Source organism: Alligator mississippiensis, chromosome 10, assembly GCF_030867095.1.
Source record: "Alligator mississippiensis isolate rAllMis1 chromosome 10, rAllMis1, whole genome shotgun sequence".
Lineage (NCBI taxonomy): Eukaryota > Metazoa > Chordata > Crocodylia > Alligatoridae > Alligator > Alligator mississippiensis.
The window spans coordinates 22,902,269-22,915,312 of record NC_081833.1 but is presented as its reverse complement, the minus strand read 5'-3'; the positions used below and the strand labels follow the sequence as shown (position 1 = coordinate 22,915,312).

At 44.2% G+C, this 13,044-nt stretch overlaps 1 protein-coding gene across 3 annotated transcripts in view; it reads right to left on the bottom strand.

The window, feature by feature from the left end:
- Positions 1-13,044, bottom strand: part of KSR2 (kinase suppressor of ras 2) — a 317,481-nt gene that overhangs the window by 133,934 nt on the left and 170,503 nt on the right. For all 3 annotated transcript variants that reach the window (XM_059713555.1, XM_059713556.1, XM_059713557.1), the window contains exons 6-9: positions 10,373-10,442; positions 6,113-6,196; positions 1,764-1,831; positions 1,492-1,590 (exon numbers count right to left, since the gene is read on the bottom strand). In XM_059713555.1, coding sequence (XP_059569538.1) covers positions 1,492-1,590; positions 1,764-1,831; positions 6,113-6,196; positions 10,373-10,442 — 321 coding nt within the window. The remainder of the gene's footprint in view (positions 1-1,491; positions 1,591-1,763; positions 1,832-6,112; positions 6,197-10,372; positions 10,443-13,044) is intronic.

Genomic DNA, 13,044 nt, shown 5'->3' with positions numbered 1-13,044 from the left:
CCTCCCCTTTGCAAATCTTAACTGACAGCGGTAAACTTTTTTCCTCTCTTCCTTCCACCTGTTTATCATTAAGCACTACTGCCTCCATATTTTCAGAATACTTTCACTTTTCCCACATGGAGAAGGACATGTTCTTTGTCTCTGATTTGTAGTTTCCCAAAGGGATGGGGATGGGTGACGCTCATTTATGAAGCAGGACACTCAGAGCACTTCTGCAGGAAAGGACTCCCAGGACAGTGGTTGACATTGACACTGACTGGGCTTTTCATGGCAGTAGCTGAAGTGAAGAGTCACCTAGTTTTCTCTCTAACTGTCGGCAGTTGACAAGGATGCAGGTGGGAGACTGACCTAGAATAAAAAAGAAAATAACCTTCCAAAAGGCTGGCATCAGAAATGGTGAGCAAAGCCAGCAACTCAGGAACCACTGAGTTTACAGAGAGGCAGAGCCATGAAGCATGATCAGTGGTTTCCTCCCTTAGCTGCTTGCTACTAGACCAGGTTTCAGGACCCTTGGGTACCTTGGGTAATTACAGTACATCAGAGCAGACTCAATTAATTGAGTCTGCTGGAATGTGCTAATTAGCACACTCCAACCAGCCTACACATCTCATGTATCAGTGTCACCGCACTGCAAAATGGCATATGGGGATGCTGATACATGGGATGCTGAGGGCACTTTCATTAGAGCAGGTCTCGAAGCCCCTTGTGTAGCAACTCCAACAAATGCCCCTTGCGTAACGACTCCAATCAGGGCAGGCTGGTAGTCATTCTTGGAGCTAGTGTGTCCAAGAGAACCCCATGGTCTACGTGTGTCACACAACTACAAAAAACTATTCCTACATATTTATTAAGTCCTGGCTCATCCCTACCAGCAGGACCATACAGGGCAGCCCACAACTGAAAAGCAGTTAGCCAACTCTGAACTGGACTATGTTCCATTTCCATTTTTCTAGAGCAGGACTGGCCTCATTAGGTGCAATAAACGAACTTATTAAAAAAAACAGCTCACAAAAAAGAAATATATTCTTTGAATATATTTTTAAAAATCAGATGGTATTTAATATACGAGAAAAGCCTGATTAGATCTAAAATTAAATGCATATTTGGAATCTTAATTTAAAGATCTTCCCTGAGGTAATCTCCAACTCTCCTCCCTTTTGCACTGGGAACGCTTAGCCAAAATGTGAACGAAAAGGGTGGGGGGAAAGGAACTCTTCTTGGTGCACTGTTTCCCTTCTTCCCTTCTGGATTTGTAAATGTGCCCACTTCCTTTTCATATTTATGAACTGCTCTCCTGGAGGAGAGGAAGGCAGAGGATTTCAATAGCGCAATTAGCATCTGAATGTGCCACTGCCTGACATGAACACTGCTGCTCCGTGTAGTGAAATGAGACCCGCATGCATCAACAGAGCCACTGCAGATCTATGGCCCCAAACTTCCACCCAGGCCAGCTTTCAATGTTAGCAAAAGGCTAAAACCTGTTGCACTTACCCCGTGTTGTGGGGAATCTGAAAAGAAAGGGTGGCAGGGGAAGGGTGGGTGGAAGTGGTTTGGAATGCAAATCTGCCTCGCATCGGACAGCTCGTCTCCCTATAAGCGGAAAAGATGGTCGGTAACACTTTCCAAGGTGCCCAAGTGATTTAGGAGCCTGCACCCCATTGTCTCTCAATGGGGAATTAGGCTCCTATGTCACTTAGGTGCTCCTGAAAAATTTTACCTGACGAAAATATCCAGAAAGCCAAGGATGTAAAAGGAATTCTTACCTCCGCAATGGATGATCAGTAGGTGGCAGGGAGGGGCCTCTTTGGTGCATTTGTTGTGGCACTTTAGCCTAAGAGAAGAAGTAGAAACAGTTGTCAAGTGGAAACAGCTGTGAACAGTCTGTGTGCAGTGGAGGAGAGAGACTGTTACACATAGCCAAGCTTAGCACAAAGGAACATTAATGTAGATGTAGAAAGAGGTGTCTACTACAAGTTGGAGACAGGGGTCCCAGGAAGTATGGGTGGTAAAAGGTATATTGCCCATCTAATGAGCCTATGAAAGCTCATGCCTCTCTAAACCAGTCAGTCTGTAAGGTGTCACCTTGACCTGCCTTCTGCCTGATTTCAGACTAACGTTGCTAACCACCTCCCAGTCGGATGGTGGTAGAGCACGGCATCCTTCCATGAAAAATGGAAAAGGATGTGCTTCAGCGCTCTTCCTTTAGTGGACAGGGGCCTTATTCCAAGCTCAGAGATGTTAAAATGGTCATTTCTGACAACCTCAGCTGAGCCAAAGGGAGCAGAAAGCTGCGCTATATGAAGAGACCTCACCATTTCCACCTGAATAGTATCCCATGCTAATAAGGGTTTGCACTTAATTAAATCCTATGGCAGCAAAGGGGACATCACCAGCTAAAACCCAGATTTCTCTCCCTCTCTTTGTCTTCAGATGTCTCTGCCATAGCAATGTTCCTTATGGTTTTATTATTAGGACATTTAACAAAAATATTTAGGCCATTTAAAGCAATGGCTGTTTCGTTTAACATTCTGCACAGCTTTTATTATTTAACACAGCTGGGGGGCAGGAGTCTTCTGAGGGTTTCACCCATGGTTCATACCTCTAGCTATATGCAGGCTCTCATGCCCCTAAACCCTTTTCATTTTTTCCTAATTAGGAATGTAAAAGCATCCCGATCTCTCAGTCTGACACCAAGAACCCCATCAGAATAAGCTTGTGTCAGCACTTGACACTCAAATGTGGCAAGCAAAAAGGAAAAGAAATATTAAAAAAAAGCAGGGGCAAGGGATAAAACAATAATAATAATAATAATAATAAATAAATCAGATCCAAGTCAATGAGCTGGGTAATGAAAATTCAGGAGTCATGCATGTTAGCTTTTATTATAAAAAAAGATTCCTAGAGGGAGAGTCGAGGATTAATTTGATATTTGAGGTTCCAGAGGCGGGAGGCTATTTGTTTAACCTGCTTTGTTTCATTTTACTTTTTTTTTTCTTTTCAATGAAAACAGTGCCGGTGGCTGACCAAGGAAGGCAGAAGTTGCTGAGCTGAAGCAGTTTGTTAGTATTTCCCCTGATGTTATTTTAGCATTTGCAATAAATTGGATTGTTTCTTTTCTTATGAAAAGCCAGGACTGACACAACACAGACACAGACACTGTACAGGGACTTCACTCTCCCTGCTTCCCAATTTCAGCCCTGTCTGGCATTTCCGCAGCATGCCTGCTAACTCTAAGGTCTGTCAGTGCTCCTCAGACCAGGCTCTCTGCTTCTTATGCAATAGGTTTCAAGCACCTGATTTTCACCATATTTCTCAAAGAACCTCAAATCTCATTTTGCTGTTCCAGCAATGCTGGACTTCTGCACTGCCTTGCTTCTAGTGCACACAAACCTATTGCTGTCCACGTGCAGGAGCTAGGTCAGTTGGCAACATTAATCAAACCCACCCATTTTTATACAATGAAATGCAATAGGAGAGGGCAAGAGATTTCCGAAGCTGAACAGAATGATATTGACAGGAAACTATCCAATACTTAAGGGATTCAAAGATTTATTTTTAAAAAGTCCTTGTTAAAGTTGCTATAAGAGGAAAATTTGCATTCAAGCTTCTATGAGGCAGTAATACCATTTATTACGTGCAGTTAAGCCTAATTTTGCTAGCTCATTGCTATTTAATTAACGGAACACAGCCAGCATTATATAGTTTGTATTGGCTCAGTTACCAAAAAGCGATCCAACATATTTCTGAGTCTTAGAAATGTGAATTATGTCTCCAATACCAGTTTAACAACTACTGTCTGTTAACTGCCAATCTCCACATTAGGAAGGCTACTTTGGATTTCAAAAGGCATAAATAGGTCAGAATCTGCCCTGCTTTTCTTTTTAAATCCTGTCAATTTTGTGTCATCTAAAGCAAGGCCCACTTCCAATAAATCACATCCTAATAGCAATTTTCATCTGTTTGACTCCTCTAGAAGACAATGAGCTTCCTGGATGAACACAAGCTTGGAAGATTTTTGCTGATGGCATAAACGAGAGAATGCAGCTCAAGGCAGCGTTGCCATGAAGTACGCACATCTGAAGTGCCAGGCTGTACCATGCTCAAGGTGCCACCATTCATCTTAGCTGCTGGCACAGCTCCTTTGCTTCCTGGCTTGCTCAGCTGCAGCACTGCCTTCTCTGAAGCCTTGTGTGCAAAAGTGTCGCAGGACAATATGTGAAACATCCTGGGCCTGGGAATTAGGAGAATGAAGGAAGGCACTGGTACTGTCCTCCTGAAGGTAACTTCAGGGACACAGGACAGGTGGCAGGATCACACTACTGAAAAACTCTCTACATGCTATGAGCCTGATCCTGCTAAGCACCAAACAGCCTTGATCCTAAGTAGGGTCCCTGGGTGCTGAAAATGGGAACCACTTGAGCAGTAGATTTATTTAGGGCTGGAGGCAGCTTTCCTATGAGATCAAAGGTAAAACTCCCATGAATATACAATCAAAGGGTTCTGCTGACTTCTCTTTTAAGAGCAGCCTGGATTTCCTGTAATAAGGGGGAAAGGTCACGACAGAGAAGCCAACTGGGCTTGGACCACATGATCTGCCATACTGGATCAGACCACAAGTTTCTCAGATCTGATGATCCCACCCCCAAAGAGGGACCAACACCCAAAATGTCAAAGGTAGACAGTGCATCTAACCAGCTGTGTCTGTCAGAGCAAGACATGTGCAGGAGAAGGGGAAGAGAACTCTCTTCTATTCTTCCAGGAACTAAGCTTTACTCCTTGATGCATGAGATTTGATTACTTTTCTCTCAGTGTGTATAGCTTCACATGCTATTATTGGTCATAAAATTCTCCACTATTATCCATTATTAATGTACTTTCACATTCAATCACAGAGCTGTACTGTAAATACAATTACTGCCACAAGTTGATTTATTGCTGTGCACCATGCAGAGGGACAAATTCAGTCACGCTATGCCATAGGCTGCATTTCCATTAAAGACAACAGGAATGGACTGATCATCAGACAGATATTTCTTAATTGCTGCTCAAGAGCTTCTACCATTCTTAGTTTATGGGCACAACATACTGCTGGGTGTCTGGGACACTAGGCTCAAGTAACCCAAATCAAATCTTAGCCACCATTTTGCCACTCCAGAATGCCTTTGGTGCCATCTCTCTGCTAGTAAAAGGTTTAGGGTTCTCTTCCAATTAGCATCCTCCCCCAAATCAATCAATATTATTAAAATTTTTAATCCACTTTTTGTGTACAAAATGTATGCCTAATTGTGATAGACTGTACAACTAGACACTGGAAGTAAAGACGTTAGCCCTCTCCCTCTAGCCAAAGGAAGGTGCCATGCTTGCCAGCCCAGACAGAAAGGATTTGTACAGTAGCAGGACTAGATCAGCTGTTTATCTGGGAGGGGGGAGTTTCTTCTATGCCCAGAACCAGAGAAAAAGGATGTGTTGCCAGGAACCTGACTCTGAGTCAGGATCCTTGGGGTGTGAGTGGTCTGGAACAGAGGAGAGTGAGAGAGTTATGTCTCCTAACTCTCTGAACCTTGCCTTTTCATAATCATGGTCAGGGAAACACCAAAGCAAGGAAGGGCAAAAGGAGAATTTAATGGATTCTTTACTAGGCTACATCTACTGTAAGTGAAGGTTCTTACCATCTGACAGACACCTGCTGGTCAGCAGGAAGTGACCTTGTTGTCCTGGGTCAGTGTGCCTACAGGACAGGTGTTTATATTATAAAAATGGTTATCAGGCTCAGCTGGGGGATCAATGGGACTGTGGAAATTGAACCAACTCCTCTCCCCACCTCATGTTGGCCTGTTCAAAATCCAAAAGCAGGACTAGCTTGGGACACTCAGTGAACTCAGGGCTCCAGTGCCTTGGCTTCCCACACTGGATCTTTTTCTGTAGTCCCAAATCACAAAAAGAATATATATTTTTAAGGTTCTTGAAAATGAGGCAAGGGCTTGTATATCTGAGCCCCATTCAGAACACACACACCCAGGAGCTGTGCTGCTACGGTTCAGAAAATGCGAGCCTAATTATTCCCTTTGTAACATTAAGGAACAACAAAAGCAACTTAGAAACTGTGACGTACTTGCAGTTTTTACATTTTAATCCAAATAACATTCCTTTCCCACAGACGGTACAGGTCTGAGACATCCAATACTTGGTGGAAAATCTGCAGAGGAAAAACATCAGATAAGTGTTAAGTACAAACAAGGTTGCTGTGCCCTCCACCAGGTGCAGGAAACTTTGCTATTTATAAGCCTCTCTCCACTCATCTCTCTAGCCCTGTTCACGCAGAAGAGCTATTTGAACTTGTCCACAAGATCAAGAGAACCAAAATTGCTTATTGAATCAAAGTTTATCCTTTTTAATCCTAAACTAGTTAAGTACCTTTAGTCCCAACCCCTTGATGACTTAAATGGGAATTTTAGGTGTGCAAGTTCCATAGCACTGAGTTGATAGAATACAGTAAGCAAACTGCTGTAAGCCTTAACATAATATTACTTCCCTGTACTACAGAAGCACGACAGAGTAGGTTAGATGCTGTTCAACCACATTAGGAGATACTGCCCCTGTCAAAAAAGATCTTACCATCTAAGAACGTGCATGTTTGTTGAGAAAGGAAAACTTATAGCAGCCCCAGCTTAGAGCCTGGGCCTCGTCACCCAGCTGAGCTATGGCAGAAGTGGCATCTGAAAGAAGCCGACTGAAGTGAAAGAGCAAAGAGAAGGAACTGAGAAAACAGAAGGAATTTAACAATTACAGACTAGATCCCCTTCCACGTTAACCTGCCCTTAGCCACAGACCTATCAACTGGTCACTCTGCATGTTTACTGTTACAGCCATTGTGGCCTAATTTTGCCCCATATCACTCCACCGAATCCTGACTGAAGCAAATTCATCCCTGGAGTGTCTCCAGTGAGGGTAATGGAGTTACAGAAGGGCTGACGTTTTACCGTTCTATGTAACCTTCAACTCGGGACCATACAACCTAAATAAAAACAATATTAAAAAGAGAAGGCTTTAGAGCAGCATCAGCCACCCAAAAACATAAACTATTGAAAACAAACTACTGAGATTCTGGATTGAAGCAGTCATCTGCTGTAGGATTCTGTACCTGAGGATCATGATTTAGTAGCATCTGCCTTTGGTAGGTCCAGAAAGGACAGGTTATGCTCAGAGTAAGTAAAGTAAGGATAAACATGGGATCCCTCTTTCACCAGTGACTTCAGTTCACACCAACTGAGGGTGAGCCCAAGAAATTTTGCTGGCTAGTCCATGCCTGAAACTACACCCCTTGCCTAAGTGAAGTCCAAGTATCCGAAAGAGCAGAGATTTGTGGGCTTTGTGTGTGCTATATTCGGTGGCCACTACTGTACTGCAGAGTAAACATCCCATTGTCCATCTTGCCGGGACAAGTAAAGGAGAACACTTTCCCTCCAAGTTGAGTGGGAGAAGCTGAGAGTGAAATATTAGCTTTTAGGGAATGCTAAAAAGAGTAGTCTCACCTTCACTTGCTCTTAGCCAGAAACCTCTTCTGCTTGACTACAAGATTCCTGGAAAAATACCCTGTTCCACAAAGGGTAGTTTGATCATTGATACCCTGAATGAAACTATTTTAGCATAGAAAAACCCAAAATATCAATTAGGCACCAATGACCTAATCTGTAGCAACTGCTGAGCGCAGATTTCAGTAAGCTCCAGTTCCAATGAGGAAGGACTGGTACCATAGCTATGGCACTAGCCAGAGACTCAGCTGTTGGTCTCCCACTGTGAACTCAGAGTACTTAGTCCATCTCTTGAGGTCTCAGGTGGTCCCATCCTTTCACACTTCCATCTATTTTAAGTGTCAATTCTTAAGGACAGGGACTACCTCTGACTGGATGCTTGCACAATGCAAGGGGACTCTAATTCTGGTTGGGGCATCTAGACATACAAATACAGTACCACAAAGATTTTCCATACTTGGGTGGTTCACAACCCCCTTGATTTTTCAGTAGGTTGCCAAATGAAAGATAAGCCATATAGCTGTTTATTGGGGCTTTTACTTCAAAGAGCATTGCTTCTCCACTCAGCTGCAGTTCACCATCAGCCCCAGGCAGCTAGTGGCAGAATGAGTGTTCTTGGAAATAAAAGCCACAGGAAACAGTTGAAGCTCTTCAGGGATCCTGCACAGCTGTTTGCCATGGTTAGATGTACCCCCAGTTAATTCACAAAACTTCATCTTTCTATGGGTAGTCAGGAACTGAACCCTGCAAAGAATCTGGGTGCTTCTGAAATTCTTAACTATTTTGTGACTAGCATGAATAATACCCAATAAGAACTTCTGTTGAGGCTAGGAAAAGGGTTGCTCTCACTGCAAAGAGAAAGAGAGTATGAGAAATTTCTAGTAAGAAAAAATTCCCGTTCAACTTAAGCAACCTCCTTGCATCTAGATTAAAGCACTGATTTAGAGAGAGGCCCATTGCTCCTAGTGCCGGGCTCTGGCTACAGGCACACACAGTTCCTTTCCTGTATCTCAAGTGCAGCCTGTCACCAGAACAGCTGCCAACTGGAAAGCGGCATGGAGGTCATTTCGATTTCTTTTTCTCATGGTAGATATGGAAGAGCAGAGTAGGGCTCATATAGAATTTACTCAAGGTCAGTAGGTCACAGATAATGTACAGTTTTTTTTTTATTGATAACAGCTCCAGCCTTATCTAAACCACATCTGAATTAAAATGGAATTGAGTATGCTTTGAGGACACTGTGCCCAGGTGTTAGAAATACAAGGAGAAGCCTCTGCCTCCCTCCTCCTGTTGGATCTATGCTGGAGAAAGAGAAATAACAAGGCTTATTGCTTGGCTGTCCCAGGTCATCCATGTTAACTCAGTCAATTTCAATAACCAAGGAAACAGCTAAGAAGAGTTCTCCCTCTGGTTTTAAGATGGGGGGTGGGGGGCGGGAGGAGATCAAGGTAACCCCATCTCTACCCCTGGTAACTGGGCTATGGGAGCTTAACACACACGAATTGATGTGGCTGGACAAGATACATCCTGAATGGACTCCTTTTCTCAACCCCCTAACTATAAAGCCTGGGACTAGGCCATTCTGATCACCAGATGGTTTTCCTTACCAGTGTCCCAAAGAGCCTGGGGCCTTATCCCCAGGCACTATGAATAAGAGAGGCTCCTTTCACTTCACTTGAGCAGGGGTGATATACAGGAACTTGAGGCATTACCTCCAGGAAAGGGAGGGGGGCTCAAGCTGAAGAGTTTTCACATTACTTCATCACCAATGCAGCACACCATGGGATATTTCCATGGCCACAACCAGCCAGGTACAGGACTCAGGAGACACTAACAAGGAAGTGTGCAGGGAGGAGTGACATCAGAAGAGATACGTACCAGGGGGCTCTGACCAGCCAATGTCAAGGTGACATGAACATGTCATGGCTTCGCAGAAGCCACACAGAACTCAGTAAGGCTGGGAAAGAAGGAAGGAAAAAGATCCAAGTTCTGACTGCCCACTCCCAGCATGAAGACCTCCACTTACTTAAGTAGGGAAGTGCAATACTGTCAGGAAACCCCAAACAACAGCAACAGCGGTGACTAACAATATGCTTTTCCTTTACTTTGAAACCAACAGGTGCAGACACTGTAGCTGACTCTAAGAAGCGGCTTGCCAGCATAAAAACCCTGTCACTCAGGCTTAGCGCATTATCCTACACTAACTCTTGTGCTATGGTATTCTAAATGGTTTTGTCTCAAAGCTGGATTTTTATAGGAAAGGACGTTTCCTGAAGAAAATCTTCCTTCCCCTTCCATCATCTACTTTTCAGCTACAAACCTAGCTTAACTTTTGCTTTTCCAGAGCCCTTCGCAGTGCCAGCCTCTCTAGGGAGTTAGCTTTTCAACTTGAATTATAAGCAATGGGCTTTAGTTTGGGGCACTGCCCAGGACAGTGGGCTCTCAAGGGACCTTACATACAGAAGACGAACAACTGGCTACAATGCATCTAGCATACTAGATCTCAGCTCACAGGCTGCAGAGCAATCAGTCTCAAAAGGCACATTTTTCAGTTTCATAGATGTTAGGGTCGGAAAAGACCTATTAGATCATTGATTCCGACCCCCTGCCCTGGGCAGGAATGAGTAATGGGGACTTGGCCAAAACCAGATCAAAGTAAGTTGCTGGCTCAAGATGAAGGCCATGCCCATTTCAGGGCCATGACTCTAATCCAGACAACAGGGAAACTGAGGGGTTGGGATGAAAGGATGCACTGTATTACAGAACAAATGGGTATTGCCTGCCATGACAAGGATCTAGCATTCTAGCGACTTACTGTTTTCTCCTCAGAGATACCATACCTGTGTTTTATTGAGTTTCCTAAGTCACGACGGGGAATCTGTGGGGACCAGCGAGGCACTGACAGTGTGTCTGCAGGGAGAAAAGACAGAAGAGGAAAAAGCCCAAGGATTAATAAAGAGGAAGGTCAGACTTCAATCTCTGAGCCAAGGAGCAGAGAAAGAGAAGGTCTCTGTTCCAGCAGGATTATAACCAGTCAGCAAATCAAAATGGAGGCTTAACCAAGTTGGTGCCTGAGGGATGTTTTCATCAAATCAAACAAGTCCAAGTCACATGGTAGATCTGGTAGAGGGACAGAGTGTGTGTGTGTGTGTGTGTGTGTGTGTGTGTGTGTGTGTGTGTGCATGCATCTGCACACACATACGTGTGTGCACACATGTGTGCATGTGTATGTGTACATGCAGGCATGGACAGGCTACCCAATAGCACAGTGTCATTGACATCAATTTTGTATGCCCATATAAATTACAGCAGGCTTGGAATGAATTGTGTAGCTACCCTGAGATAGCAGCGTGCAGTAGGCAATTATTATTGCATCTTGCCACTAAGTGGCAGGAGAGCAGGTAAATACTCTAGGAGCAAATGACTTCTTGCTGGACGTAGGCAGAAAAAACTTAAACCAATGAAACTGACATCAGTGGAATCTGACCTGATTCTTTCAGGGAGTAATTCTACTCCGGATTTGGCAAAGCCACCCTGGTTTAAAGCTTTATGTCACCAGTCATTATTTCTTTGCACCAGTATGTTCATGCCCTATGAGAAAGACACGCCCCACACTTCATGCTCTGAGAGATCAGCAGGACAACGTAACACTGGTCTCCATTCAAGATTCCTTATTTGGGAAAGCACTTAGGCATAATGAATTATCAGTCACCTGGAGCTAGAAGAAACTCCCCCCATTTCATTGCTAATTTCACAGGTCAGATGTACCCAGAGTTATCCAATCTCTATTAAATCGAGGCCTACTCCTGCAATTTATTTATTCAGGCACAACTTCATTTCCACAGTCCCAGAACACTGCAGAGTCAAGCACTTAATTAAGGAAAGGAAACGTCTCCTTTCCTCACAAAAAAGAAACAAAAGAAATAGGCTGTTGTATGCACAGAAGGAGCTTTAGAGATTTAGGGCTGAAAGCAACCTCCAGAGGTCATCCAGTACAACCCCCCCCTGCCTGAAGCAGCATTATCCCATACAACCATAATCTAAACTCTACATCAGACTACCCTCAACCCTGACACAATATAGACCTAACACCCTAGCCTGCTACGGGTAAAGCATGGAAACCATGGCAGCCAATGTCCTGCTTTATAAAACGTTGCTCAGGAGGTCCGGGGTATAGGGCATGCCCCCCGCTACAGAGGAAAGCAAAACACCCTGTGGTCCATACCAGTCTGACCATGGGGTAAAATTCCTTCCTGACCTTAACTATGGTGATTGGTCTGACCCTGAGCAGAGGGGCAAGACCCTCTAGCCAGGAATTTCCAGCTCTGGTCCCAGCAAGAGAATCAGCACACCCCAAGTGAAGTCCTCAGTCCTGGCTGTAGCCAACACTCGACGCCTCTGGGAAGGATTAAAAACACCCTATAGCAGAAAAGGGGGATGAGGGGGCTTGGGCAGGAGCAACCAGCAAAGCCCAGAATCTTGGGAAATAGCTATGGTATAACATAAGCATAGCTACACATAGATCATCCCTGACCAGGGCCTGTCCAACCTATTTTTGAACACGTCCAGTGATACAGAGCTCACAACTTCCCTAGGCAGTCTATTTTACCACTTCACTATTCTCACTGTACAGTTTTTATGGCTATCCAATCTAAATGTGCTTTGTTGCAACTTCAGACCACTGGGCTGTGTCCTCCTCTCTACAGCAAGAGAGAAAAGGAGCTTTCCCTCTTCTTTATGGCAGCCCTTTAAGTCTTTGAAAACTGCTATTATGTCCCCTTTTAGGCACCTTTTCCACAAGCTGAATGTGCCTAGCTCCTTCAGCCTCTCCTCATAGAACTTGCTTTCCAAGCCCTTGATTATCTTTGTTGCCCAAACTCTGGACCATCTCTAACTTCTCCATGTCCTTTTTTAAAAAGGGGAGCCCAGAACTGCATAAAGTTGTTCAGATGAAGTCAAAACACTGTTTAGTACAGAGGCACTAGCACGTCCTGTCTTGCACCAAAAGTTTCTACTGATGAGCCCAAAACCATATTTGCCTGTTGTGAAGCTCTATCACACTGCAGACTCATATTGAGCCTGTGGCCTACCAAGACTCTCAAGTTCTTTTTCATAGTGCTGCCATCCAGCCAGATATCCCTCCTTTTGTGTTTGTGTTTTTGATTATTCCTCCTGAGTTGCAGCACCTTGCATCTGTCCTCATTGAACTTCATCCTGTTAGCTCTACTTCAGCTTTTCAATGTGTTGAGATCCTTCTGAATTGCGCTCACATCTTTCAACACGTTCACAATTAGAGGTGCACCAATACATCAGTGCCATATCGTATTGGCACCAATAAGAGGAAAATTGTAATTATTGGCAATCTGCTTTTTTTGGTTGATGTGGCCAATAATGTTGCTGATAAATATCACATGCATGATATTTGCATGCATGATACCACCCGGGCCCTGCTCGCCACTGTGCAGTGCACAGGTGGCCAGGAGCGCCACCTGGCAGCCTGGCGAGCAGGGCC